The sequence below is a fragment of the Gymnoscopelus braueri genome (genome assembly GCF_963280865.1).
Source record: "Gymnoscopelus braueri genome assembly, chromosome: 4".
Classification (NCBI taxonomy): Eukaryota; Metazoa; Chordata; class Actinopteri; order Myctophiformes; family Myctophidae; genus Gymnoscopelus; species Gymnoscopelus braueri.
The window spans coordinates 3590639-3617376 of NC_137605.1; the positions used below are offsets into that span (position 1 = coordinate 3590639).

The window sequence follows — 26738 nt, forward strand, 5'->3', positions numbered from 1 at the left end:
CAGCTACCAAAAGACACTTGTTGACGCCCCCTTCAGGATTTTTGGCACTCTCTATACAATCGATATAGTTATTATAGTGCTTGGTGTGAATGGCCCTTACGATGGCCCTATCAGGCCTAAGCCTAAATTAAATCACCATTTAGAGTCAACCAACTTATACAAATAAAATAAAAAAACATTTTTTTCATCTTTATTTCTGTCGAGCGTTTGGAGAAACAGTAATCATGCATTATGTCTCAGTAGCAGAGAGGAGGCTGGTCCAGAGGAAGACTCAGCGTGTACAATGTACTTCCCATCATGAAATGCACGCACGCACGCACGCACGCACGCACGCACGCACGCACGCACGCACGCACGCACGCACGCACACACGCACACACGCACACACACACACTAGGGGTGTGCCGATATATCGTCCCGCGATATATCGCGATACGTTTTCGTGACAATATGTATCGTTTTGGATTTTTTTTTTTTTTTTTTACAATAATAATAACCAGGCTTTAAAACTGCCCCGAGGTGAAAACATGTTTTATTTTTTTCGGGTCAGGTGTCATACTATTGCCCTATTTGGATTCAAAACGGCTATTGTAGCTGAAAAGCTACAAGTTTGCGTCTGAATAATGCAAAAACAGAATTATTTGTTTGCATTTTCTCTCCCCCATATATTTTCATAATAAAAAAGTGCGTATCGTATCGTATCGAAATCGTATCGAAGTTGTGAGCCAAATATCGTATCGTATCGTTTGGTGAAATTAGTGTATCGGCACACCCCTAACACACACACACACACACACACACACACACACACACACGCACACGCACACGCACGCACACACACGCACACACACGATCGAACCATGTATCATCATTGTCCAATTCTTATCTTTTGAACATCGTATGAAAAATGTAAAGGTAGTCGCGGTATCCCACAGATATCTGTAGTTCCAACGGTCTGGAAAAATGAATGGATGTATTGAAACAACTTTTTGAACCAAGATTCTATGCCAGCCTGTGTTGCATTTAAAGGGCAAGACCACTTTGGTAAAGGTTTGTGTTGTGTAGTTACCTTGCCATGATGTAACTCCAAAGGTGGGCAAGAAATAAAAAAATAATTGCTCCATTGATTAGAAATTGATAATTCAAAATATGCTCCTCATTGACTTACATTGTACGGTGAAACAGCTCTCAAAGTCACTCTTTTAGCACATAAACGAACGCAAACTAAGTTGATTCAGAGAATAAAGAACATCATCAAACCCAGTACTGTTTTTTTTTAAATAAAAATGTCAACTTCCTGTTGATTTTGCCATTTTTAATAAGTAGAAAACCTGGACTGGATCCGCGGATCCGGATCCAGATCTTCAAATAGTAAAATCAACAGGAAGTTAACATTTTTATAAAAAAAAAAAACAGTACTGGGTTTGGTGATGCTCTATATTGCCTGAATCAGTTATGTTTGGGTTCATTTATGTGCTAAAAGAGTGACTTTGAGAGCTGTTATACTGTACAATGTAAGTCAATGAGGAGCATTTTTTGAATTATCAATTTCTAATCAATGGAGCAATTATGTTTGATTTCTTGCCCACCTTTGGAGTTACATCATGGCAAGGTAACTACACAACCCAAACCTCTACCAAAGTGGTCTTACCCTTTAACATGCAGAAACGCTCCTAGTCGGTAACGCGCATGGGCTTTTAACATGGAGCTGTGGTCTCAATAAGGAACTATAGCGTCCATGTTAATTTAGTGCATGCTGACAAAAACAACCTGGTTTAAACTGTTCGACAACCCATCGATGCATGTTGGGGGTGCACCTAAAGGTGTGGAGAAAGTGAAAGAAGACATAAGAAGAAATATCCCCGAAAAGTGCCGAAATGTAGAAGCAGCGGCTGCTAAAGGAGCGCAAAAATGGTGAAACGCGCCGGTGTAGCATCATTTTTACGCAGGGTGTACTTTTGGCTGAGGGGGCGGAGCCAAAAGTACACCCTGCGTATGTCACTGATCACATGACCTCAATCAATACTCCAGTTCTAGGCAACACAGAAGGCTTTTTTCTTATTTCCACACAACAGCTCTAAGGTGTATTAAAGACATACTGTAGTTCAATGTTGAAAATGAGTGATATTCCCCTTTGAATTCTACAGAACTGGAGGTTGAGTTAACCTTACATGAAACCTGCTTGTCTAAAAAACGTAGATAGAAACATTGATGCTAATAATAAATAAATACTAATACTAATAAAGTCCTGCTGACATTCTTTCTTTCTCTCTCTCTCTCTCTCTCTCTCTCTCTCTCTCTCTCTCTCTCTCTCTCTCTCTCTCTCTCTCTCTCTCTCTCTCTCTCTCTCTTTGCAGATGCTCCAGAGACTTCCGGACTATTGGATGGTAATCATTTATTTATTTACATAGGACAGTCAATTCACTGGGCACTTAACCACCATCTCTCTCTCACACACACACACACACACACACACACACACACACACACACACACACACACACACACACACACACACACACACACACACACACACACACACACACACACACACACACACACACTCTCACACTCTCACACACACACACACACACACACACACACACACACACACACACACACACACACACACACACACACACACACACACACACACACATATATATTAAGGCAGTCAAACGATTACATATTTTAATCAGATTAATCACAGCTTGGTGGTCCTTGAGGGGGTTCCAGGTGGTCCTCCATAAATGATGGAGACTTGGTAACCAAATGGACCCTTATAGATATTTAACCCTTGAGTGTAAAATTAAACCAAATGGACCCGTTTCATTTTACGCTCTCAAGAGTTAAATGATTGTTAAACATCTGCATTACTTGATTAAAGCATTGTTATTTTCATCAAGGTTTGCCTGTTATCTCTCCTAATGGAACCACATCAATACAGCATGGAATTGTGGACACAATCTTATCCAAAGATAACACAATATTCTAAGTCTTGGCTGGTCTCATCAAATGCCCAACAAATAATGGACCTTGATATGAAAAGGGTTGAAAACCACTGCTCTAAACAAAACAACATTACAGCGGTTGTCCACACATCCCCTTTAGAGCGGTTGTCCGAGGCGCAGGCTGCCAGCCTCTCGTCTCTAGTAAAAATAAAAAAGACACTTTAGAGCTGCTCACCAAAACAAAGATGGTTTTAAGATTTTCAAAGCCTACTCTACTTAGTGGGAACACTCTGAGCCCCCCACCTCACGTCTAAAATACACTTTTTGGCCAGAAAATAAAATATTTCACCGGAAGGAAAACATGTTTTAGTTACTCCACTGCCCCCCCCCCCTACAGATCTGGTAAATGTTTCTGATGACTAAGGATTTTTTTCTTTTCCGTGTTTGTTTTGGTGAGTAGCGAAAGTGTATTTCTTATTTTGACTATAGACGAGAGGCTGCGCAGCCTGTTCTACCGAGGCTGTGCGGGCAACGGCTCTAAAGTAACATAGCGTTAAGGAGAAGTTAGTTATATAGTTATTTTTGTGATCTCGCAGTGGGAATGTAGTATTTACTGTATCATTTAAAAGATGGAAGTTATGGTAGAAGTGATGTAAAATATAGAACAACGATCCAAAGGCTGTGTTTACACAGAATAAAACTCATCAATAACATTGATGTACTGAAATTGAATTAGATTTATTGAACAACATTTTACAGATGAATCTAGATTGTAGATTAAAATGGAATCACAGTTTATTCCTCAGCATGTTGTAATGATGTTATTTATTCATAGCGCCTCCAAGTTCTCCAGATCCTGCTGGAGATCAGCAGATCCTTCAATTGGAAGTGTCAGATCCAACACAGCGTCGGGCCAGACAGACACACCAGATAGCAAAAAGTGAGTACATGTTGATGGCAATTCTCAGAAACAACCCTAACCAACTTGACCAAGAACACCTCCTGCTGTGTGACAGAGGGTAACAGCAGTGTGCTTACACGGCCTGGAACAGAAGCACAGAGTGAGAGAAGAGAACAACATTATAGCAGAATAGTGATAAGAGGTCACATTTTCAGCCAATTCAAATCCACCATCTTGGAACTTCTGGTCCCGAAAAGCAAACTGGAAACGGCTATTGGCTGGAAGGGCAGAGAGGGAGGGTCTTCTCTCGGTAGAACCAGTAGAAGCCCTAGAAGCATTACCCTAGTTTATCATTAATTAAAACATTTTTGGGGCCATAATTTTACTAAACACATATGATAATTGAAAAGAAGACTTGATTGAAAGCATAAAGTATTCATGAAAATGTTTACTAAGGAAATAAATTCAAGTGTAAAGTCCGGCCAAAACCTCATTCATTTGAATGGAGTGTAAATGCTTCTGCAGCCAGCAGGAGTGGAAATAGCAACACCTTTATTTGTTTCACCCTAGCAACCATCTATTAGACCCTAGGAACCATAGTTTAACCAAGCTTTTTGGACTTTTAAAGTTATTCCACTGAAATGCTAATCATATTTGAACTTTATGTACATGTAAAAGTATTCTATTCAATACAATATATGTTAAGCAAATTATTGCTTTTAAATTGATATTCCATCGATTGTTTAAACTTTTTGTAACTTCAAATGTACATTTTGCTTAAAAACATTTTCTACTGTTCTTTTTTTCATCTGTACTGTTGCACATTTTAATGCTATATATTTTACCTATGTGTGTGTGTGTGTGTGTGTGTGTGTGTGTGTGTGTGTGTGTGTGTGTGTGTGTGTGTGTGTGTGTGTGTGTGTGTGTGTGTGTGTGTGTGTGTGTGTGTGCGCGCGCGCGTGTATAGTCTGTCTATATGCATGTGTGTCTGTGTGCCTGTTTTTGGGTGGCTGTGTGGCTGTGTACATAATTGTCACTGCAAGGAACACTCCAGAACCAACACCCCCACCAAAGAATGGTAAATATGTATTTATGTCAGTTGTAGATTTAACTCTGTGGGCAGAATAGCTGGGTAGTAATACTTTACTCTCTCACTCACCTTTTCAGACTCCACCTCACCCCCTAGCACTCACCTCTTCAGACTCCACCCCACCCCCTAGCACTCACCTCTTCAGACTCCACCCCACCCCCTAGCACTCACCTCTTCAGACTCCACCCCACCCCCTAGCACTCACCTCTTCAGACTCCACCTCACCCCCTAGCACTCACCTCTTCAGACTCCACCTCACCCCCTAGCACTCACCTCTTCAGACTCCACCCCACCCCCTAGCACTCACCTCTTCAGACTCCACCTCACCCCCTAGCACTCACCTCTTCAGACTCCACCCCACCCCCTAGCACTCACCTCTTCAGACTCCACCTCACCCCCTAGCACTCACCTCTTCAGACTCCACCCCACCCCCTAGCACTCACCTCTTCAGACTCCATTTCACCCCCCTAGCACTCACCTCTTCAGACTCCACATCACCCCCTAGCACTCACCTCTTCAGACTCCACCTCACCCCCTAGCACTCACCTCTTCAGACTCCACCTCACCCCCTAGCACTCACCTCTTCAGACTCCACCTCACCCCCTAGCACTCACCTCTTCAGACTCCACCTCACCCCCTAGCACTCACCTCTTCAGACTCCACCTCACCCCCTAGCACTCACCTCTTCAGACTCCACCCCACCTCCTAGCACTCACCTCTTCACACTCCATTTCACCCCCCTAGCACTCACCTCTTCACACTCCATTTCACCCCCCTAGCACTCACCTCTTCAGACTCCATTTCACCCCCTAGCACTCACCTCTTCAGACTCCATTTCACCCCCCTAGCACTCACCTCTTCAGACTCCACCTCACCCCCTAGGACTCACCTCTTCACACTCCACCTCAACCCCTAGCACTCACCTCTTCAGACTCCATTTCACCCCCCTAGCACTCCATTTCACCCCCCTAGTTCAATATCATGAACGTTGTGTTATATTTTGTCAACAATCTTCTCACCTTTGGAGGATAATACAAGTTCACTTTCACACTCGTTTTCAGGTGCACCGATCTGTTCACTCCACTGGTAACTCAGTGTAACTGAACACTGAGTCTCCTGGCTGATTTATGCTTTGTTGAATGATGAATGTGTCGCGTGCAGAACATAGTGGATCTGCAAGCCCACAACGTGTCACACATCCGCAACGTGTTGTGGTCTTGTAGATCTGGCTTCAGTATGGGCATGTACTTTGACATCCCAATCAGAGGATGAATAGAACCCGCGGGAATCGTGAAAACATGTCAGCCCTCTGCTACCCCCCCACCCCCCCCAACATATGGCACTCAGTGTACACTCACATTTGCTCTCAAAACACCACAATGGAAATACGTTTTTTGTTTTATCCCATTGACAGATAATAAATAAAAGACAAAAAAGAAAATAAAGACAAACATATGTTCAAGTATAGACATTCTTCTCAATGAAACATCCATAAATAAATCAATATAAACAGATGAATTACCGTCCAAAAACCTCATTATTTGTGTTTCTCAAGCTTCATTTTGGCTAGATTTCTGTGTCTGCCAAATGAATCATGTTTGTTTGTGTTTTTCAGACGACTCACAGGTGAGACAGATCGTGATACAAAACTATGAGACACTCAACATCTACATTGCCATGGACCTCTCATCCAGCATTGGTGAAGCTACTTTTCAAACAGCAAAAGAAGGTGTTACCAGACTTGTTACCAAGGTGAATCAAAGAAACAAATCTTGCCTATAACTTAGAGACAATGTCAAAGACAATGAGTGACTGTGAAAAAATAATAATATTAATATTTATCTTCACTCAGCTGAGTGCTTCTCAAGCAGTTAGGTCCATTCCAGCCGCCTTGCCCGCTGTTTAAGCATCAAGCTTTGCGCGAGAGGCGTGCCCATGGCTGTGTCACTATCATGCACCACCATCCTTGTCCCTAAAACACCTGCGCTATGCCTATTAGATGTTACATTATGCTTAGGTGTGGTTTGGGCGTTACATTGAATGAATGAATTAATAAAACCAACCAGGTGCCATTGCCTTTAAGAGCTAACTGCGCCATGTGTTATCCCCAATGCCATCGTGCCGGTGTCTAAGTGCAGCTGCAGAGTTTTGATCACAGTCCGACCCAAAGTTTACATTCCAAGCTGTAGCATTTGAAGCGTAAGATATCGGTTAAACAATGAACCTATAGCATCTGTCTGAATCACATTCTTAACATTTGTGGTTGAGAAAAAAACATGACAAGTGACCAAGATCTACATAGTATACTAGCATCAATCGAAAGAAAAGGGTGGCAAGAAGTGTCATCCTGGGCAGGATGGAGCGCTCCTGTGACTGCAAGTAGTGCAGTTTCAGTGGAGTGGGCCGGTTTGAATCCTGACTGGTTGGATTCCGACAGGTTTTTCTGTGAGAGATTGAGAGAATGCTTGTTGGAAGCAGCACATTCAAGAGTTTGGTAATGAAACCAAAACCAAACCTCCGATGTTTTGGTAATCTGGTTGATGTGGGACTGGAAGGAGAGGGTGGGGTGGGATACAGGATGACACCAAGGTTGCGTACTTTGGTGGAGAGAGTGACAATGGAGCCGTCAATGTTCAGGGAGAAGTTGTGAGTGGAGCGGGTGAGGGCAGCTGGACCAGTAATGAGGACTTTGGATTTATTGCAGCTGAGTTTCAGGAAATGTTTCTGCATCCAGGTTTTAATGTCAGTCAGGCAGGTGGTGAGGGTGGAGACATAGGATTTGAAGATGGTTAAACAACAGCAAAAGAAAGCACAACTCAGGGTAACTAAAGCTCCACTGGCTAAGAGAAACGATCCGTAGATAGTATAAAACAATTAAAAGAACGCTTTTTGAAAAGCTTCCGCCTTCCGGTGAAGACGAATGGAATTCTGGGTAATGCAGGAGTCAGCTATAGGCCTGCAATGACGGTAGTGACCAGTAGAGGCTGCAACATTTTTTTTCTTTTTGGAGTAGCCTTCTACTACTTAAGTTATAAGATGCAGGTAGGGAATTGTCTAACAGCTAATTCATGCTTTCAGTATTGTCTGTTATACCAATCTACCAGTCTTCTGTTTAACAAACATTATCTTTAATTACTTTGCAGTATTCCTCGCTCTCCATCAGCTTCAATTATGAAATCCTCATCATCTCCGATCACATCAAAACTGAGATTGTCAACATCAATGTTTTTTACACTGAGAACAAACCAACCCTTCAGAATGTCCTGCAGAAACTAGACACATTTCATGTGGGAGGTGAGTAAAGTACATTTTAACAAAATGATTGGGAATTTGATGTGTCTGTTTATAACAAAGTTATAATACAACCTTCTACCCTTATTGTATGTGTGTGTGTGTGTGTGTGTGTGTGTGTGTGTGTGTGTGTGTGTGTGTGTGTGTGTGTGTGTGTGTGTGTGTGTGTGTGTGTGTGTGTGTGTGCACATGTGCATGTGTATCATTATGATAATTATAATAAACTTAATTTATAAAGCGCTTTTCGAAACATGGTTACAAAGTGCTTTACAGTGGCAATAAAATACAATACACCAAGAATGATTCAACTTAATAATGTTTCGGTGTTTACGCTGAAGCAGTTCAGCTTAAAGACCAATGGTAAGATAAACAACAATAAAATCCTTACAGCAATAGACAAAAACAATAAAAACAATAAGCAAGTGATCTAAGATAAAGCCGTGGTATAGAGCACAGAGTTTGCATCCCTCAGGTCCTGAGGTAGGTAGGTAGGTAGCCTGACGATCTAAGGCTGATTGAAGATCTAAGGTTGCACACAGGTTCATACGGTTTCAGCATGTCTAAAATGTAAGTGGGGGCCAGACCTCGCAGAGCTTTATGTGCATGTGTAACATCCATGTCTGTTGTCCCTCCTCTGTTTTAGCAACTGATTTTATTACACTTAATGAATCTTTTAATCTTGTACAACACATCAATGGTCCCACCCATCGATTGGGCCGCACACTTGATTTAGTGCTAACTCATACTGTCTCCCTAAATAACCTTAATATCTTAGACCACCCCCCCATCAGACCATAAAGCTCTTAATTTTTGGTCCGTGCTCCCATCCTGTCCCTCAGCCACCGGCTTACACGCAATCACAGGTATTTAAAAAAATAAATTGTAATAACTTCTTTTAGTAATATTTCAGGTTCATCATGTGGGCAGCAATCGACAGTGCGGTCCTCAATCTAAAAGTGTCTATTTCTCTAAACGTATTTCCGACCACTCGCATAATCCCAGGATACTGTTTCAAGCTGTTGAATCAGTAATAAGCCCACCACCACCATGTCAGTCCTTAGAAGCATCTCCAAATGTGAAGATTTCCTCCAGCACAAAAATATGTTACAAAAAGTTTTGTATAAATATATTTTTAAAGTTTTACACACATTTTCACGATTTAAAAATAAATAACAGATCTACAGGCTCATAGTGTGGCACTCGGTGCTGCACTATGAGCTTGTAGCTTGTATTACAATTCTATTGTCTGTTTTATGTCCGATGTATTTGTATTTAAGTTCATAAAGTTAACAACATAAGTATAACTAAATGCATTTCAAATTAAATACAAATGTAACTTCTCAGGATTCCAATTAAAAAAAGCAAAAAAAATAATCTGGATTCCAATTCAAAAATAGCAAAAATAGCAGATCTACAAGCTCAAAACGCATCGCAGCGCAACGTGTTTTGAGCTTGAAAAAAATACGGCGAGACAGTATATGCAATGTGGCCCACTGGAGTGAGTGTGGAATATAGTGGCCCTCTCTCATCATCAAAGTTGCATCACCCCTGCTATAATGTGTATAGTTTCAATGTAAGCTGATGATAGGTTCTTGGTTTATCTAAGTTTTATTTATTAGATTATTGGTTTACTTATGTATTACTTTATTATTAGATTACTATTTTTATGCATTTGATGTATTATGTGTATTATGATGTATTATGATGTATTATCTTGTGTCCTTGCTTACTGTAAATCGCTCTGGATTAAGAGTGTCTGCTAAATGCCTAAACTGTAAACTGTAAGGAGATTTTAGTAACAGTTGGTCCCACTATTTTGACTATTATTACTGCTCCCTCGCCACAGGCTCATTTCCCAAAAGCCTGAAAAGTGCCCTGGTCCAACCTTTTTTAAAATAGGATCCCCTAATTTTGATCTCTAAACTGCGCGTTTCTTATCAAAACATTTAGAAAAGATAGAATTGGGTTGGCATCAATGAGGTAGCGCCCGATTGGTTTCGCTCCTATCTTACAGATAGAGATTTCTCTGTGGTAATTGGGGAGGCTTCCTCATTGGGGCTCCCCTAACATGTTCCCCAGGGTTCAATTCTGGGCTTATTATTTAAATGTATATGCTTCCTATTGGCAACATAATCCGCACACATGGTATTAATTCTCACTGTTTTGCTGATGACGCACAGCTGTAAATCTCCCTAAAACGGTGTCTCTGGTAATATGTCCCGCCTTCTGTCATGTCTGTCCGACATCAAGCACGAGATGTCCCAAAATGTTCTCCAGCTTAATGAAGCAAAGTCAGAAATACTTGTATTTGACCCTCAAACACTCAACCTTTCCACTCAGAACTTGGCACACTATCCTCCAACGTAACTCATGCACCCCGTAACCTGGGCGTGATTTTTTATTGCAATCTCTCCTTTAATGTCCAATCTTGCTACTTTCAGTTAAGGACCAAAAGTAGGTCCTTTCTGTCATTTGCAGACCTTGAACAAGTCATTCATGCTTTTGTTTCTTCACGCCCAGATTACTGCAACTCCCTATACTTCGGCCGTAGCAAAAAATATATACTGTTAACAATCACTAAGAAGCGTGACTATATCACTCCTATATTGGCTGCTCTCCACTGGTAACCTGTGAGCTTCAGAAGCGATTTTAAGATGTTCCTTTTAACTTTCAAAGCCCTGCATGGACAGGCTCCCAAGTACGTTATAGATATGCTGGAGCCCTACAAGCCGGAGCGCAGCCTACGATCCTCAGGTAAGGCTCTATGGGTCGTTCCTATGACACACCTCGCTACTCGGGGTGATCTGGCTTTTTCGGTACGGGCCCCTCGGCTTTGGAACGCCCTCCCTGAGAATCTGAGGCCAGCACAATCGGTGCTTTCTTTAAAAAAAAATCTGAGAACACATATTTCAATTGACACTTCTACTGCTGTATATTGTTTATGCTGTTGATAATGTGTTGTTTTTATTGCTTGGTTTTCCACAGTTTTTTAACATGTCTATAAAGCACTTTGTAACATTGTTTGGAAAAGCACTACAAATAAATTCATAATCATTATCATTATAATTATATCACACATTTGCCTCCCAGGGAGCCTCCCAGGCAGAGGGGATTCTGGGACCAACCTGCATTTGGCATTTACAGAGATCAAAAAGAGAATGGCAAAGATGAAGGAAGACACTAAAGAACAGTTTGTACATCAGCGTCATGAAATCATCATCGTGGCAGACGGTAAGAACGGTAACTCCATTCTACTAACAGTAGATTACTAACAGTAACTCCATTCTACTAACAGTAGATTACTAACAGTAACTCCATTCTACTAACGGTAGAACACTAACAGTAACTCTATTCTACTAACGGTAGAATACTAACAGTAACTCTATTTTACAAACGGTAGAATACTAACAGTAGAATACTAACAGTAACTCCATTATACTAACAGTAGAATACTAACAGTAACTCCATTCTACTAACAGTAGAATACTAACAGTAACTCCATTATACTAACAGTAGAATACTAACAGTGACTCCATTATACTAACAGTAGAATACTAACAGTGACTCCATTATACTAACAGTAGAATACTAACAGTGACTCCATTATACTAACAGTAGAATACTAACAGTGACTCCATTCTACTAACAGTAGAATACTAACAGTGACTCCATTATACTAACAGTAGAATACTAACAGTAACTCTATTTTACAAACGGTAGAATACTAACAGTAGAATACTAACAGTAACTCCATTATACTAACAGTAGAATACTAACAGTAACTCCATTATACTAACAGTAGAATACTAACAGTGACTCCATTATACTAACAGTAGAATACTAACAGTGACTCCATTCTACTAACAGTAGAATACTAACAGTGACTCCATTATACTAACAGTAGAATAATAACAGTAGAGTACTAACGGTAGAATACTAACAGTAACTCCATTCTACTAACAGTAGAATACTAACAGTAACTCCATTATACTAACAGTAGAATACTAACAGTAGAATACTAACGGTAGAATACTAACAGTAACTCCATTCTACTAACAGAAGAATACTAACAGTGAGACCATTATACTAACAGTAGAATACTAACAGTAGAATACTAACGGTAGAATACTAACAGTAACTCCATTCTACTAACAGTAACTCCATTATACTAACAGTAACTCCATTATACTAACAGTAGAATACTAACAGTAGAATACTAACGGTAGAATACTAACAGTGACTCCATTCTACTAACAGTAGAATACTAACAGTAGAATACTAACAGTAGAATACTAATGGTAGAATACTAACAGTAACTCTATTCTACCAACGGTAGAATACTAACAGTAACTCTATTCTACTAACGGTAGAATACTAACAGTAACTCCGTTCTTTCTGTCTTACTAGATTGAAAACGTATCATTTCCTTCCCATGTATCCAATGCTTTTGATATCTCCCTTCTGGTCTTTAATGTCTATGTCCGGTGGAGATATGTTTTATCTTCTGGTCTTTAATGTCTATGTCCAGTGGAGATATGTTTTATCTTCTGGTCTTTAATGTCTATGTCCAGTGGAGATATGTTTTATCTTCTGGTCTTTAATGTCTATGTCCAGTGGGGATATGTTTTATCTTCTGATCTTTAATGTCTATGTCCGGTGGAGATATGTTTTATCTTCTGGTCTTTAATGTGACCAGACCTCAATTCACCAGATGTGGGACAAAGAGTATGTTTGTGTGGGACAATGTGGGACAATGTGGGAAAATGTGGGACAATGTGGGACAATGTGGGAAAATGTGGGACACGTTACCAATGCATCGAGGTAGTCTAAAACAATTTACATTTCTATTCCGCCTCTTCACATAACGTCACTATGCTTTGCCATCTGGGTTGATTCAGTAGCACATAATAGCAATATGCAAATAAAAACCTAACAACATAAATGCATTAGAACATTCAAATAGGCCATCTAGAACAGGATAAGTTAAACTGTCTTAAACAGTTGTTGTAATCGGCAGTTGAATATGGCTTGTTTTCACACAAAAAAGAAGAAATTCGAGCTAGATGTGTTTTTTTTTTACATCTCATAACATAGGAGTGGACGGAAGTGATTTTTTTTTTGGGATGACGTCACATCCGTCCATTCCTTCTCTCACAGTCAAGGGATCATTCATAAGTTGCGGAAGGGCGCCCTCTAGGGTAATTTAAAAATAAAATGACGTAGATCTACGTCAATAGTGAACGGTTGGATTTGAATTGATGTAGATCTATGTCAATGGCAGTGAATGTGTTCTAGGAAGTAACACTAAAAATAAAGGTAGCAGTTTCACTACAAGCGTCTCTCCAGCTGGAGAACACAGTACCCAAGATCCCAGTGAAAAAAGGCCCAGTTTAGTCAAACCGGCCAGAAGAGCCATAGCTCTAGAGGCGGCCATAGCTGAGTGGTTAGTGAGCCCGCCTAGGGAACCAGAGCTGGCCCTGGTTGCCCCAGGTTCGATTCCAGGCTATCCCAGCATATGTGCCGATGATATGAAATTTGTCCCAAGACTCTTAACCCCAATTGCTCACAGGTTCTCATTGGAAACAAGACCGCAAGGACTTTCATGAACGACCTGTTAAAAGGAATTATCCTTATCCTTTATAGCCTGGATTCTAGTAGTAAAATAAATGCATAGAAGCCTATAAGACGTCCTGAGGTCAAAAGGTAACAGCTTTGGTTGCCTTATAAAGGTCATATGAGTAAGGACTGCAGAAAGACAATGCAGTACATGAAGTCACAAGTGCTTTTGGCGGGTTGGGGGGCCTCTGGTTCTGCTGCCCCCGCTGTATGCAGCCACGGTGATTAGAAATAATATCATCTGATTTCATATCATGATATGAATATGAAAACATTAATGGTAACAGGGCACCTTTACATTTTTATTTAGATCATTTCAAAAAGATCATTTGGCCGGTGTGCAAATTAAACCTCACCACACATTTCTGTGTGGCCACTGTCTTTTCCTTAAGAAGAAACAAAAAAAATGATTCTGTACATTTTGAAAATGTTTAATTGGTTTAATGTGTTCACATACATTTTGATTAAATTGTAAAATTGTGATATAATCAAACATAAATGTGAAATATATCAAAAGCAAAGATGCATTTATTCAGTCTGGCCAGAAGCAGGGATAAAACACATCTAATAAGAACAATAGCTTGTACATCCACTATAAAGACCAGTAGCCAGTTGCACCTCCTCACACTGAGTTCAAATTTAGCCTTGATATAGGCCAATCAGGATGGAATATGAAAAATCTGATCCGTCTTGATCACATGACTTTAGATATAATGTTTGGCGTGACAAAATCTGTAGACTCGGCCTCCTGGTGGCGCTATAACAGGCCTGTGAAACATTTGGGGCAAAGGTTCTGCTCTGGCATCCAGGGAGTGTGTGTGCACAGTTTCACGTTGAGAGAAATTAGCTGAGATTAGCTGCTCACGGACAGAATGACACACGGACACACGGACATGGGCGAAAACATAGTCTCGGCCACATAGTAGGGCAGGGGAGAGGGTCCATTTTAGTAAACTGTTTTTTTAGTCTAGTTAAGATTTCTTCTTGTTGCCCAGGTCAACTAATGTCCCATGGGGTTCATTTTAACCCTTTCTTACACCTATCCCCATCCCGAACCATGAGATGGAGATAATATAAAATACCATAACTCTTGAACTAAACAACATACAGACAAATAAACTATTTTTTATAAATAATTTCAATATTATTAAGATTCAGGCACATGTTGACTCTATTTCAGGACAGAAACTGTCTATATCTATATTTCTCTTTGTACTAAATACTTTTTATGACCCTAATGGTTCCCACTAACACGTTTGGCCTCACAGAGATAATAAATCCCCACTGGGCATAACAATGAATGACCATAAGGGGGATATGGACCCCCCCCCCTTTTTTTTTACTTGTCCAGTAAAAGTAATTAGTACTCTGATTGTGAAGGCTGTGATGGAATGTGTATCAACACATCATCTTGGTTTCTGTTGGTTGCAGGAATCAATACAACTGGACCTTCACCTAAATCTATTGTGGATCAAATAAAAGACATTGTCTACCAGAACACAGATGGGCAACAAGACCAGCAAAATAGAAAGGACTATCTTGGTGAGGTTCAGTGAGTGTTTAGTGTGTGTGTGTGTGTGTGTGTGTGTGTGTGTGTGTGTGTGTGTGTGTGTGTGTGTGTGTGTGTGTGTGTGTGTGTGTGTGTGTGTGTGTGTGTGTGTGTGTGTGTGTGTTGGTAGCTAATGTCCCCCTATCTTCCAAATGGGCCTCATGGTGGAACTAGACCAGGCTGCTTTTACGTTTTGATAGTTACTTTACTGATATTTCCTTGTTTCTTGCAGGCCTTTCTATTGTTGAGATCGACCACAATGACACAATCGATGATGAAGGATCGGAGGTTTGTGGATGGATAACTGGAGGACCTGAGGATATTAATTGCGGACGAGCAAATATCACAAACTTAGATGAGAACTTTGAGATCGGTGAGTGTTCTGCTATACCTGACATCAAACTGTGCTAACACACATGTAGGGCTTCACAAACTCTTTCATCTCCAGACCCAAAACACTCCCTGAGAACCAAACTTACAAAAATACATCATGAATTATGCCCTTTTTCAAAACTAGATTTGAAGCATCCAGTCCTATATTTCACTGATCAGAGCAATGGTCACTGAGTTCTATTCTGGCCATTTGAAATGTTAGACACTGCTGTAGCGCTCCATATGTGTGAAATGTAGTTGTTTTTGTCTGTGACTATTGTCATGGCAGACCCCAGTGGTGTTGCCATGTTTGGTATGGATTAGAGAAATAGTGTCCCTTTAGCCCCCGGGGGCCCCTAACATGGCCCCCGGTGTGACTATTGTTATGGCAGACCCCTGAACAGTGTTGTTGCCAGGTTTAGTACGTATTGGAGCAACGGTGCACGTGTGGCACCCAGGTCTTGTAAAAATGTTTTGACTTCAGCGTTCGGCACAACTGCCAATCAAAGTGACTGTACTGGCCAATCACAGCGTGTCTTTTCCGGGACTTGGCAATATTTCCATAGAAAAAAAAAGAAAGGGAAGAAGGGGGCGGGGGGGTCAATCAAAGGAAACAAAAACAAAACAATATAAAACTGTAAGCAGCAATGACCGGGCCCTCGTACCTCTGTCCACGTTGGGGGTAAATATCGACCAATCAAAACAGGGAACAGAGCTAAGTAACTCTAATGATGGACAAGGATTTTCAACCGAGTCCAATGAGACGACTCATGACTCTGTACTACAAATTGTTCAAAAGTTACGGCAAAACATAGGAATTATCATATATCAACCAATCAGAAGAGGGGGTGGAGTTATGTAACACCAATTAAGGAAAAGGACTTCACCAATGAGGCGACTCAGTCACAAGTGGCTACGACAAACTGTTAAAAATCTATGGCAAAAACTCTGAAATATCGACCAATCAGAAAAGGGGGCAGGGCTAAGTAGCTCCAATGAAGGACAAGGTCTCTCAACCGAATCAAGTGACCAGTACCGGCTACAGGCACTAATCAGCAGGGGGGTGTTCATTTTTCCAAAGGGGGCACTTTATTTTTCAAAAACACTAGTAAGCAAATGCTCACCCATACAATAAACACCTACACAGTGAAAGTGTTTTGAAAAAGGCTACAAGTATAGGCTTCAATTAAGCAACAACAACAAATACAAATATAGCTGCAAGCAGTGATAAGCAGGGCCAGGAAATGCAGAGAGAAAAAAGAAAGAAGCAATGATAAGTAATATGCACAATAAGCCATAGAAACATGGAAGACAAACATGGAAGAAAACCATGCAATTAACATGAGCATTTTAAACCCTTACTAACCCTAACCTCAGTAAAACTATGACTACCCCTAACCTCAAGAAATATTATGCGTAAGCCTAAGAATGCCAAATCATGATCACCTCAACACATCGTCGGGGACAGGGATCGAGTGACCTCCGGACTCATAGGCTGCCTTTCTTCTCATTGAGCTAGAGTTATGGTACCCCTGGTAGTGTCTGTTGATATATATATAAGTCTTTCCGTCCCTGATGAACCAAGCCTCTGTTTTGCTAACTACTCTAGATCACTGGTCCCCTAACCATCTACCGATAGAGAAATTGTACGTCTCCTCGGAACAGAAACTAGTGAAAGTAGTCGATCTACAAGCTCACAAAACGTTGCTATCTGAAAAGTTGTGAGATTGTAGATTGGCTATTTTCACAATGAAGTATGTCATAATTTGAAAAAACATACTCTCAAATAAACATTTCATGTTATCTTTAACAATTGCACATGCATTCATTGATACAGTCATGTTGTTTGCAATGCACTTTAAATGAAGTCTGCATGAAGTGAGGCTTGAACTGGCAACCTTGCGGTTGTAAGGCAGATGCTGTAGAGAGAAGCCATTGGACCAACAGACCAGAACCAGTGTGAAAAAGGAGCTCACACAGACGATACAGTTTCACGCAAATAGCTCAGAAATCCTGGGTTTAACTGCATGTATGTATTAGGGGCAGAATAATTGTCATAAAACTGCAATAATCATTGGCTCATTAAAGGAGGAGTTCACCCAAAAAATTACTTATTTTCTATCAATTGCACACCCTATGAAGCCTTGAATCCATGGATTGTTTTTTGTTTTTGTCGCATTCCTAAGCTAATAATTTGATTCCCGTCTCCTATCGGCTAATGTATCCGGTAGGAGACACAAAGTAGATTTTTTGTGTCTCCTACCGGAAATACACACGGTCATCAAATTATTGTCTTAGGAATGCCACAAAAACTAAAATAAATCCATGAAATCAAGGCTTCATGGGGTGTGTAATTAATAGAAAATAAGTAATTGTTTGGGTGAACCTTTAAAGCTTCATGTTTTCACTTATGGAAAATCCGCCGTTTCATGACACACTACCATATGGCCGAGTTTCGTAAAAAGCTACAGCAAGGTTAAGGCAAAACTGCAAAAAACTGCAGAAAAAGAAGAAGAAAACTGCCAATAACAAAACGGAGCCTCGCTCTGTGCCAGAGCCTGGCCCTGTAATAGAAATGACGGAGCCTTAGTCATTGCCTGAGCCTGGCCCCGTAATTTTAGGCTGCAAGCAGCGATAAGCGGGGCCAAGGCATGAAAGCCAAAAAGCAATATGCAACAATAGCACAATAAGACGTAGAAACAGAATAGATTGAACTTGAGACAAAGCAGGCCATGTAATTAACAAATGAGCATTCGCAACAGCTGAGGGATTGTGGCTAGCAATCCTGGGTTAAGAACTCATGGACACCTCAACCCATGGCCATAGACACGAATCGAACGCTCAACCTTCGGACTCACAGAATGTCACAGTAGTGATTGAGCTAAGGCTTCATCCAGCATGATGGTGTCTGTTGAAGACTATAGACTCTTGCCTTCTGCCATGAACCGAGCCCATGTTTCACTAACACTAAGATCAGTTGTTCACAAAACCATTTACCAATAGAGAAATATGATGTCTCCTCTGTACCAAAACTAGTGAAAGTAGCCGATCTACAAGCTCAGAAACACGTTGCTATCTGAAGAGTTGTGCGATTGTAGATTGTAAGGCAGATATTTTAATTCCTCATGAGTCAAGGCACATGACTGTGTAAGCAAGTTTCATGGCTGTCGGCCAAACTAGGCATGACTTATGCCTGTTTAAATTTAGCATTTAAAAAAAAGGCGCCCCCCTTTGGCCAATTGGAGTAAGATTGATTTCAGTGATATTTGGAATGACCCTCTACATTACTGCAAAGTTTCAAACAAATGTGAGTCTGCATGTATGTGTTAGGCGCAGACAATTTAAAAAAAATAAAACTTCAATATTCATTGGCTCATAAAAGCTTAATGTTTTCACTTCGAATCCGCCACTAACGTTTTGTCGGCATAGGTCCAAAGTTCATGTGTAAAAAAAGTTTTGTGCAGATTGCTCAAAAATCCCAGGAGGAGTTTGATTTTAACTGCTTTTCATATAATTCAAAATGGTGGGATAATTCAGAATGGTTGTTCGGCATGAGGAGACGCATGTGTGTATCGAAGTTTCATGTCTGTATGTCAAACAGGGCATGAGTTGTACCTGTTCAAAGTTGGCATTTTTCAAGTGATTGCTATAGCGCCATCCTTTGGCCAATGGTTGTGAGTTTCATACCTTGGCCGTTTGGCATAGCCCTCTACCATATTATTGCCGATTTTCGTAAAAAGTTGTTGCACGGTTAGGCCGTGACAGAAAAAACGGCGGAAGAAAGAAAAAGTGTAGAGATGCATTAAGGGTCCACGGCCCTTTGGCCTTGGCCCCTTAGTTAATAATAACACTTTTGTTTGCTTGTACGAGCTAGATACATCAGTGGTACAATCAATTTACAGCCAGGTCTCTTGCAGGGTCACTACAATATACAGACTGTGTGTGTGTGTGTGTGTGTGTGTGTGTGTGTGTGTGTGTGTGTGTGTGTGTGTGTGTGTGTGTGTGTGTGTGTGTGTGTGTGTGTGTGTGTGTGTGTGTGTGTGTGTGTGTGTGTTTGTGTGTGTGTCAGACCTAGATGAGTGTGAGGACCCACTGCGTTGTCCAGGTCAGGAGTGTCAGAACACAGAGGAATCATACAGATGTGTATCCTGTCTGCCTGGCTACGGTCTGCTCAATGGACTCTGTACAGGTAACACACACGTACGCACGCACGTACGTATGCATGTTGCATGCACGTACGCGTGCACACTCAAACACACATTTGCACACACATACATGCAAACAAAATGAAAAACATATATACCTACAGTATTTATAGATTCACACATCATCATTCATGCTCACATATGCACAGTTCATTAAATCATCACAGTGTGTTTTATGTTTTATTTTGTAGTGGAATTATAATAAATGTACATTTTGAATGTTGTCCCAGACATTGATGAATGTCGTCAGAACCCCTGTTCCAATGGCCGCTGTGACAACACACCAGGCAGCTATGAGTGTGTCTGTAACCATGGATACAAGCTTCAGGACAACAACTGCACAGGTAAAGAGGTGGAGTGTGAAGAAGTGATGAGATTACACAAATAAAAACATACAGCAATATTATTTTCAACCAAATTCTGCTTCCATTTAATTTTGGTAAAACGCACGTGTGTATGATTATCACATTTAGAAAAAAACGAGATAAATAAAGGATTTTTTTTTTCACAAATTATTCAAATATACCGTGGTGCATCAGACAGACAGACAGACAGACAGACAGACAGACAGACAGACAGACAGACACACAGAAAGTGATAGAGACACACAAAGTGATAGAGACACACAAAGTGATAGAGAAAGACAGACAGACAGACAAAATGATAGAGACAGACAGACAGACAGACAGACAGACAGGCAGGCAGGCAGGCAGGCAGGCAGGCAGGCAGGCAGGCAGGTAGGCAGGCAGGCAGGCAGACAGACAGACAGACAGACAGACAGACAGACAGACAGACAGACAAAGTGATAGAGAAAGACAGAAAGACGGCGATAAGCAGGGCCAAGAATGAAGCGCAAAAAGCATCTAGTGAAAGTAGCCGATCTACAAGCTCAGAAACACGTTGCTATCTGAAAAGTTGTGAGATTGTTGAGTGAACTTTTGTAGCTATCTTTCTTCCTCCATCTTCCTCTCTGCTTCCTCTTCCTCTCTGTTCTTCTATAGATGAACAGCTCTGTGTAACCATGAGACAATTAAGCAATATTACACGAGAGGGTGTGCTTTACCGTCATTATTGGCACGCCAGTGATGCGGTCAGGAACGAGGCGGAGCCGAGTTCCGCAAGCATCACTGAAGTGCCAATAATGTAGGTAAAGCACACCCTCGAGTGTAATATTGCGATTATACAACAGTTACCAACAAAACACATCCAAATGTATTCATATTGTGGGGCATTTCATAATAAAAATGTTTCGCTATTTTCCGTTTCCCTGTAAAGAGAAGAGTTTATTTGACTGAGACATTAAATAGTCCCTGTAGCAGCGCTCCGAGGCACCGTCTCATCAACACTGCTTCCAGTAGGCTATATGCTCCGTCGTACGACCGTGTCACGTGGCCAAAATAACTGATCTACAAGCTGACAACGCGTCGCAATGGCGACGCGTTGTGAACTTGTAGATCGGCTATTTTTGGTGTGCGATACCTTCGTACGATAAAGTATAACATACACTGGACTGTTAATGAAATGGGAGTAATTTTACTTTAACACAATCTGTTTGTTTTCCTATCGTGGGACAGCGTGACGTCACAGCACAGCTGTGCCATATATGGTCTAATCAGGTGCGGACTGCAGTGCGGAGTGATTTATTAATGTGATTAGGCCCGTGCTATCATGCTGGTTTGAGGCACGGCTAGATAGCCATTTCAACCAATCAGATTGCTTGGTCGGAACTACCTGTTGTATAATTATGTTGTGTGTGTGTGTGTGTGTGTGTGTGTGTGTGTGTGTGTGTGTGTGTGTGTGTGTGTGTGTGTGTGTGTGTGTGTGTGTGTGTGTGTGTATTTGTGTGTGTGTGTGTGTGTGTGTGTGTGTGTCAGACCTAGATGAGTGTGAGGACCCACTGCGTTGTCCACGTCAGGAGTGTCAGAACACAGAGGGATCATACAGATGTGTATCCTGTCTGCCTGGCTACGGTCTGCTCAATGGACTCTGTACAGGTAACACACACATGTACGCACGCACGCACGTACGTACGTACGTACGTACGTACGCATGTTGAATGCACGTACGCGTGCACACACACTCAAACACACATTTGCACACACATACATGCACACAAAATAAAAAACAAAGATATACCTACAGTATTTACAGATTCACACATCATCATTCATGTTCACATATGCACAGTTAATTAAATCATCACAGTGTATTTTATGTTTTATTTTGTAGTGGAATTATAACATGTACATTTTGAATGTTGTCCCAGACATTGATGAATGTCGTCAGAACCCCTGTTCCAATGGCCGCTGTGTCAACACACCAGGCAGCTATGAGTGTGTCTGTAACCATGGATACAAGCTTCAGGACAACAACTGCACAGGTAAAGAGGTGGAGTGTGAAGAAGTGATGAGATTACACAAATAATAGCCTCGATATCCAGGCTTTTATTGTTTAGTTTTGCTAAAAAATAAAAGCCTGGCCCTGCGCGTCGGTGTACTCGGTATGAGGAAGTGTTTCATTTCCCAACCAACCAGAGTGCAGTGGGCGTCGCTCGTAGTGTTGTGTTAACGGGGCGGGGGTTGACGGACAGATTGGTGAACCAATGGGATCAGGCGCAATCTCTCGCCGGCTCTATACACCCGCCCCTCTATACACGAAATCAGGAGGCTTGGGGCAATCTACACAAATAAAAACATACAGCAATATAATTTTCAGCCAAATTCTGCTTCCATTTATTTTTGGTAAAACGCACATGTGTATGATTATCACATTTAGAAAAAAAACAAGATAAATAAGGATTTTATTTATAATTTTTTTCACAAATGATTCAAATCTATCTAGAAGGGAAGCCGGACGTGGAGGATGATATTTGTCGCTGCACACGTACTGCTACGATCTGGGGCTGCACCTATCAGTGGGGAGTGTTGGGCGGTAGGAGTCGGACAGAGGTGCTACATCCTCTCCAACAACAGCAGAGGATACAACAGCAAAAAAAGAGAAAGATATAGCTGCAAGCAGCAATAATACGGGGCCAGTGAATGAAGAGAGAGAGAGAGAATGAGAGAGAGAGAGAGAGAGAGAGAGAGAGAGAGAGAGAGAGAGAGAGAGAGAGAGAGAGAGAGAGAGAGAGGAGCTCACACAGATGACACAGTTTCTCGCAAATTTCTCAAACATCCTGGGTTTAAGTGTTTTTCAAACTGCTCAAAATTGCAGACAATCTAAGGGCGGAGCTTACTGGTCAAAGAGATATATGTGTGTGTATCTAAGTTTCATGGCTGTAGGTCAAACAGGGCTGAGTTGTACCTTTTCAAATTTGGTGTACAGATATTACCTATTTCACGAAAGGTGAATTAGGGCTTAAGCCTGGCTTTAACACCTACCCTGGCTTAATTTAGCCAGGATTAGGGATGAATCGATTTCATTATTAGTTACAGGTTTAAAAGAGCCTCTTCACTGTACAAGGTAAGTCAATGAGGAGCATATTTTAAATCATCAATCTTTCCCTGGACCCGGACACCACCTCAGCAGCGGACTTCATGGGGCACTCCTCCACTGGTAGAGACAGGAATTCTGGACCTTTCTGCCACCGGGAATCTCCGTCCAGCTGTTCGGGAGAACACCCTCTCGTGACCAGATCGGCCACGTTTACGTCCCCAGGAACCCACCACTAGTCGGTCACAGGCCCAGTATTCTGGATCTCGCCAACATGATTCGCGAAGAAGGTCTGGAACCCGTAACTCTCCCTCTGGATGGCTCCCAACACTGTCTGGCTGTCAACTAAGTGATACCACCTTTCCACCTCCAACCGCCCATGCTTCAGCATATAACCCTTTAGCCGGGTGGCGAAGACGGCCCGCAGATCTCCGCTTTGACTGCGTCACTCTTCTGGTCGAGAGGAGTCAACTTAGCTTTTGACTCCACCAGCCGGATCTCAACCCCACTCATAGTCACCCAGCGCAGGTAGAGCACCGCTCCATAGGAGTCAGAGCTCCCGTCGGAAAAAGTGACCCCCCAGGGTTTACCCACCCAGCCAGGCGGGGTAACACTCCTAGGGAAAGTGACACTACTCAGCCGTGCGTACTCTTTGAAGAGCTCAACCGCCTTCCCGCGCAGCTCAGTAGATAACGGCCTGTCCCATGTGTCCTTCGTTAAAGTCCCAATCTCCTGAAAGGCCCTTCTGACAAGAATAACCCCCTTTTGCTTCAGGGGCGTCACCAGACCAATGGGGTCATACAGACCAGCTACCTGAAAAGTTAACTGTGAAAAGTTGATGGCCACCATGAGGAAGAGACTGTCTTCTCCCACACGGTAACCAACCCCCAGGGCCTTGTTGTCCTCCTCCCGCAGTTGGTTGGGCAACACAATAGTCTCTGGCTTGGTTGGCGCAACGCCTTCCCTCCCACTCTGGCCAGACCGCACCCAGGGTTTGAGGTAAAACCCCCCGGTTGCGAGTATAGCATCGACCCCCTCTAGTATTTCACACAGTCTCTGGGGGTCGTTGTGGGACACCAAAATGTAGTCTACGTAAGCATTTTCTACGATGACGCTCCTCTCTTCCACCTTGTCGGCGAACTGTGGCAGGTTGGCGTTCTCACGCATGGCCACCTGAGCGATGCACCCGGCTGGTTTATCGCCCATGTTAACCCGCACAATCCTCAATGTTGTCGGTTGAAGAGTCCCTCCACAGGAAACGGTGGACGTGCACCTCACGGTCCTTCAGCCATACCGAGTTATACATTTTGGACACGTCTCCAATGGCAGCGTGCTGTCCCTCTCTAAAACGAAGCAGCACCGCCCGAATGGGGTTCAAGACATCCGGTCCCTTCAGTAGAATACTGTTAAGGCTCACACCCCTAAACTCCTGGCTACTGTCCCAGACGATTCTTACAGAGGTGGAAACAGAGTGTGGGTTAGGTGCTGTTAAGTGGGTTAACCCACCACATAGCTCCGTTCCAATTGTCCAGCACAGTCTGTGACAGCTTGACCGCAGCCTCTCTGTTGACCATGTCATGTATTTGCCTCGTATAGGCCTCCTTCCAAGCCGGATCCCTTTCGAGGCGCTTCTCCGACTTCAAGAACGCTGCAGGGTAGCAGGGTCCTCCTTCCAGGGGTACCTGGTGTCCCAGTGAAACCTGTCACTGTGAGTGTCGCATGTTTTGAAGGTCAGTCCCCCTCTGACAATCTCGAGCTCCCTCTCGTCAGCAAGAGACATCTCTTTCCCTCCAGGTGCGCACTTCCCACACCGGCAACCACTGCACAAGGGATCGCAGGCAGCACCAATACTGTCCCAGTGCAGCCACTTGACGACCTCGGCATTGCACGCAGCCGTGGCTTTAACTTCCACTCTGCTTCGCTGCTCTGGGTGACTTTGGAGAGCCCTGACTTTCACGGCCTCCGCTCTCATAGAGCATAAAAAATTGGTCAAAGAGTTACGAGCCATCACTTCGACTCCCTCGAACAGTTCTGGGTGCTGAGTGCGGTAACGTTGACTGTTCTCTCCTCTTCGACGCCGCCGCCCAGCCCGTCGTCCTCATCACCACCATTCCAGAGTTGGGTGGTGGGCGCGACGCTTACTTTCGTAGCTAAGAATCTCAAAGTCAAGTCTTTTCTTTCTTTATATTCTGTGTAACATTTCTTCATTTCAGATATGTGCTGATCATGAACAAAGGGTTTCCACTCTTGCATACACTCCTCCAGGCGTACTACCTTGCAATCCAAAGCATCAAGAATCACTATGTACTCATTCAGTGGCACTTCTTCCTCTTGGGAACTCTCGCTCTCGAGTTGTTCGATTAGCTTTTTGACATCGTCTCTGGTAGCATAGAACTCAATAACAACACATTTGTCCCACAAAGCGGTACTGATCCTGTTGCAAATGTCAATATACTCCGAAGTACTGTCATCCAACTTCCCCCTCACTTCTTTTATGTCCTCTGCCAAATTAGTAGGATCCGAATCTTCCATCATGGCACAGAACGTAAAACTAGTGTCCATAACCTCATCATAATCAAGCCTCAGTGCAACATGTTCAGCCTGTAAGTCACTCACTCTTAAGATCTTAAACTTGTGTGAAACAGCTCTGATCCGCTTGGAAAACGCAGCAAGTGCCGCTTCACGCCTCTTTTTACAGTCCTCTAATGCCTCACCAGACATGATGACGTTTGGCTTTAACACTTAGCAAGGGAACAAAACGGAACTAGGAACTAAAAAAGTCAATGGTGTTTCCACCGGACAGTTTGGCTGATGTACTTCCGGTTCCGTCTGGCGGACTGATTTAGCGGATGTACTTCCTGTTTACCTCTGTGTTGACCCGGAAATGGCGGACGCACCTCATCCGGTTCCGGTTCACCATTGTAGCTTTTAGCACGTTAGCTTAGCAGTTAGCTTGGTAGCGTTTGTTATGAACAGCGTAGGTAGGTTAGCTTGTAGCAAGAAACAGTTCTGTAGCAAGGATTAGCTTCTTTGCAAGGTTTAGCGTTGTAGCAAATAGCTTAGCTTGTCAACAAAGTCTATTCATAGTCTTTTTAGCTGATAACAATGTCAAATTTAACAGCGTGGCTCATTTATAGAGTCCAACGTTGGTAAACAGTCTAAAAAATTATCACACAATAGCACATTTATTGTTGGTGAATGATTGATCCCTCCCGAGCGCCGTCGACCAACCGAGCTCGTCCTCCGCTCGGCTGGGGCTGCAACGTTAGCTCGTTAACGGCCCGTGGCGTCGCTTCTCCGTTCTTTCGACACAGACCTCCCTCACGTCCTG

At 42.4% G+C, this 26738-nt stretch overlaps 1 protein-coding gene across 1 annotated transcript in view; it reads left to right on the top strand.

The window, feature by feature from the left end:
* Positions 1–224: 224 nt before the first annotated feature.
* LOC308084522 (uncharacterized protein) overlaps positions 225–26738 on the top strand; it is a gene marked incomplete at both ends in the record, with an annotated part of 32721 nt that continues 6207 nt past the window's right edge. The window contains 9 exons of the mRNA XM_080427188.1: positions 225–285; positions 6558–6694; positions 8086–8236; positions 11324–11464; positions 15281–15391; positions 15631–15771; positions 20206–20319; positions 21850–21969; positions 22242–22355. Of these exons, the coding sequence (XP_080283314.1) occupies positions 225–285; positions 6558–6694; positions 8086–8236; positions 11324–11464; positions 15281–15391; positions 15631–15771; positions 20206–20319; positions 21850–21969; positions 22242–22355 (1090 nt within the window). The remainder of the gene's footprint in view (positions 286–6557; positions 6695–8085; positions 8237–11323; positions 11465–15280; positions 15392–15630; positions 15772–20205; positions 20320–21849; positions 21970–22241; positions 22356–26738) is intronic.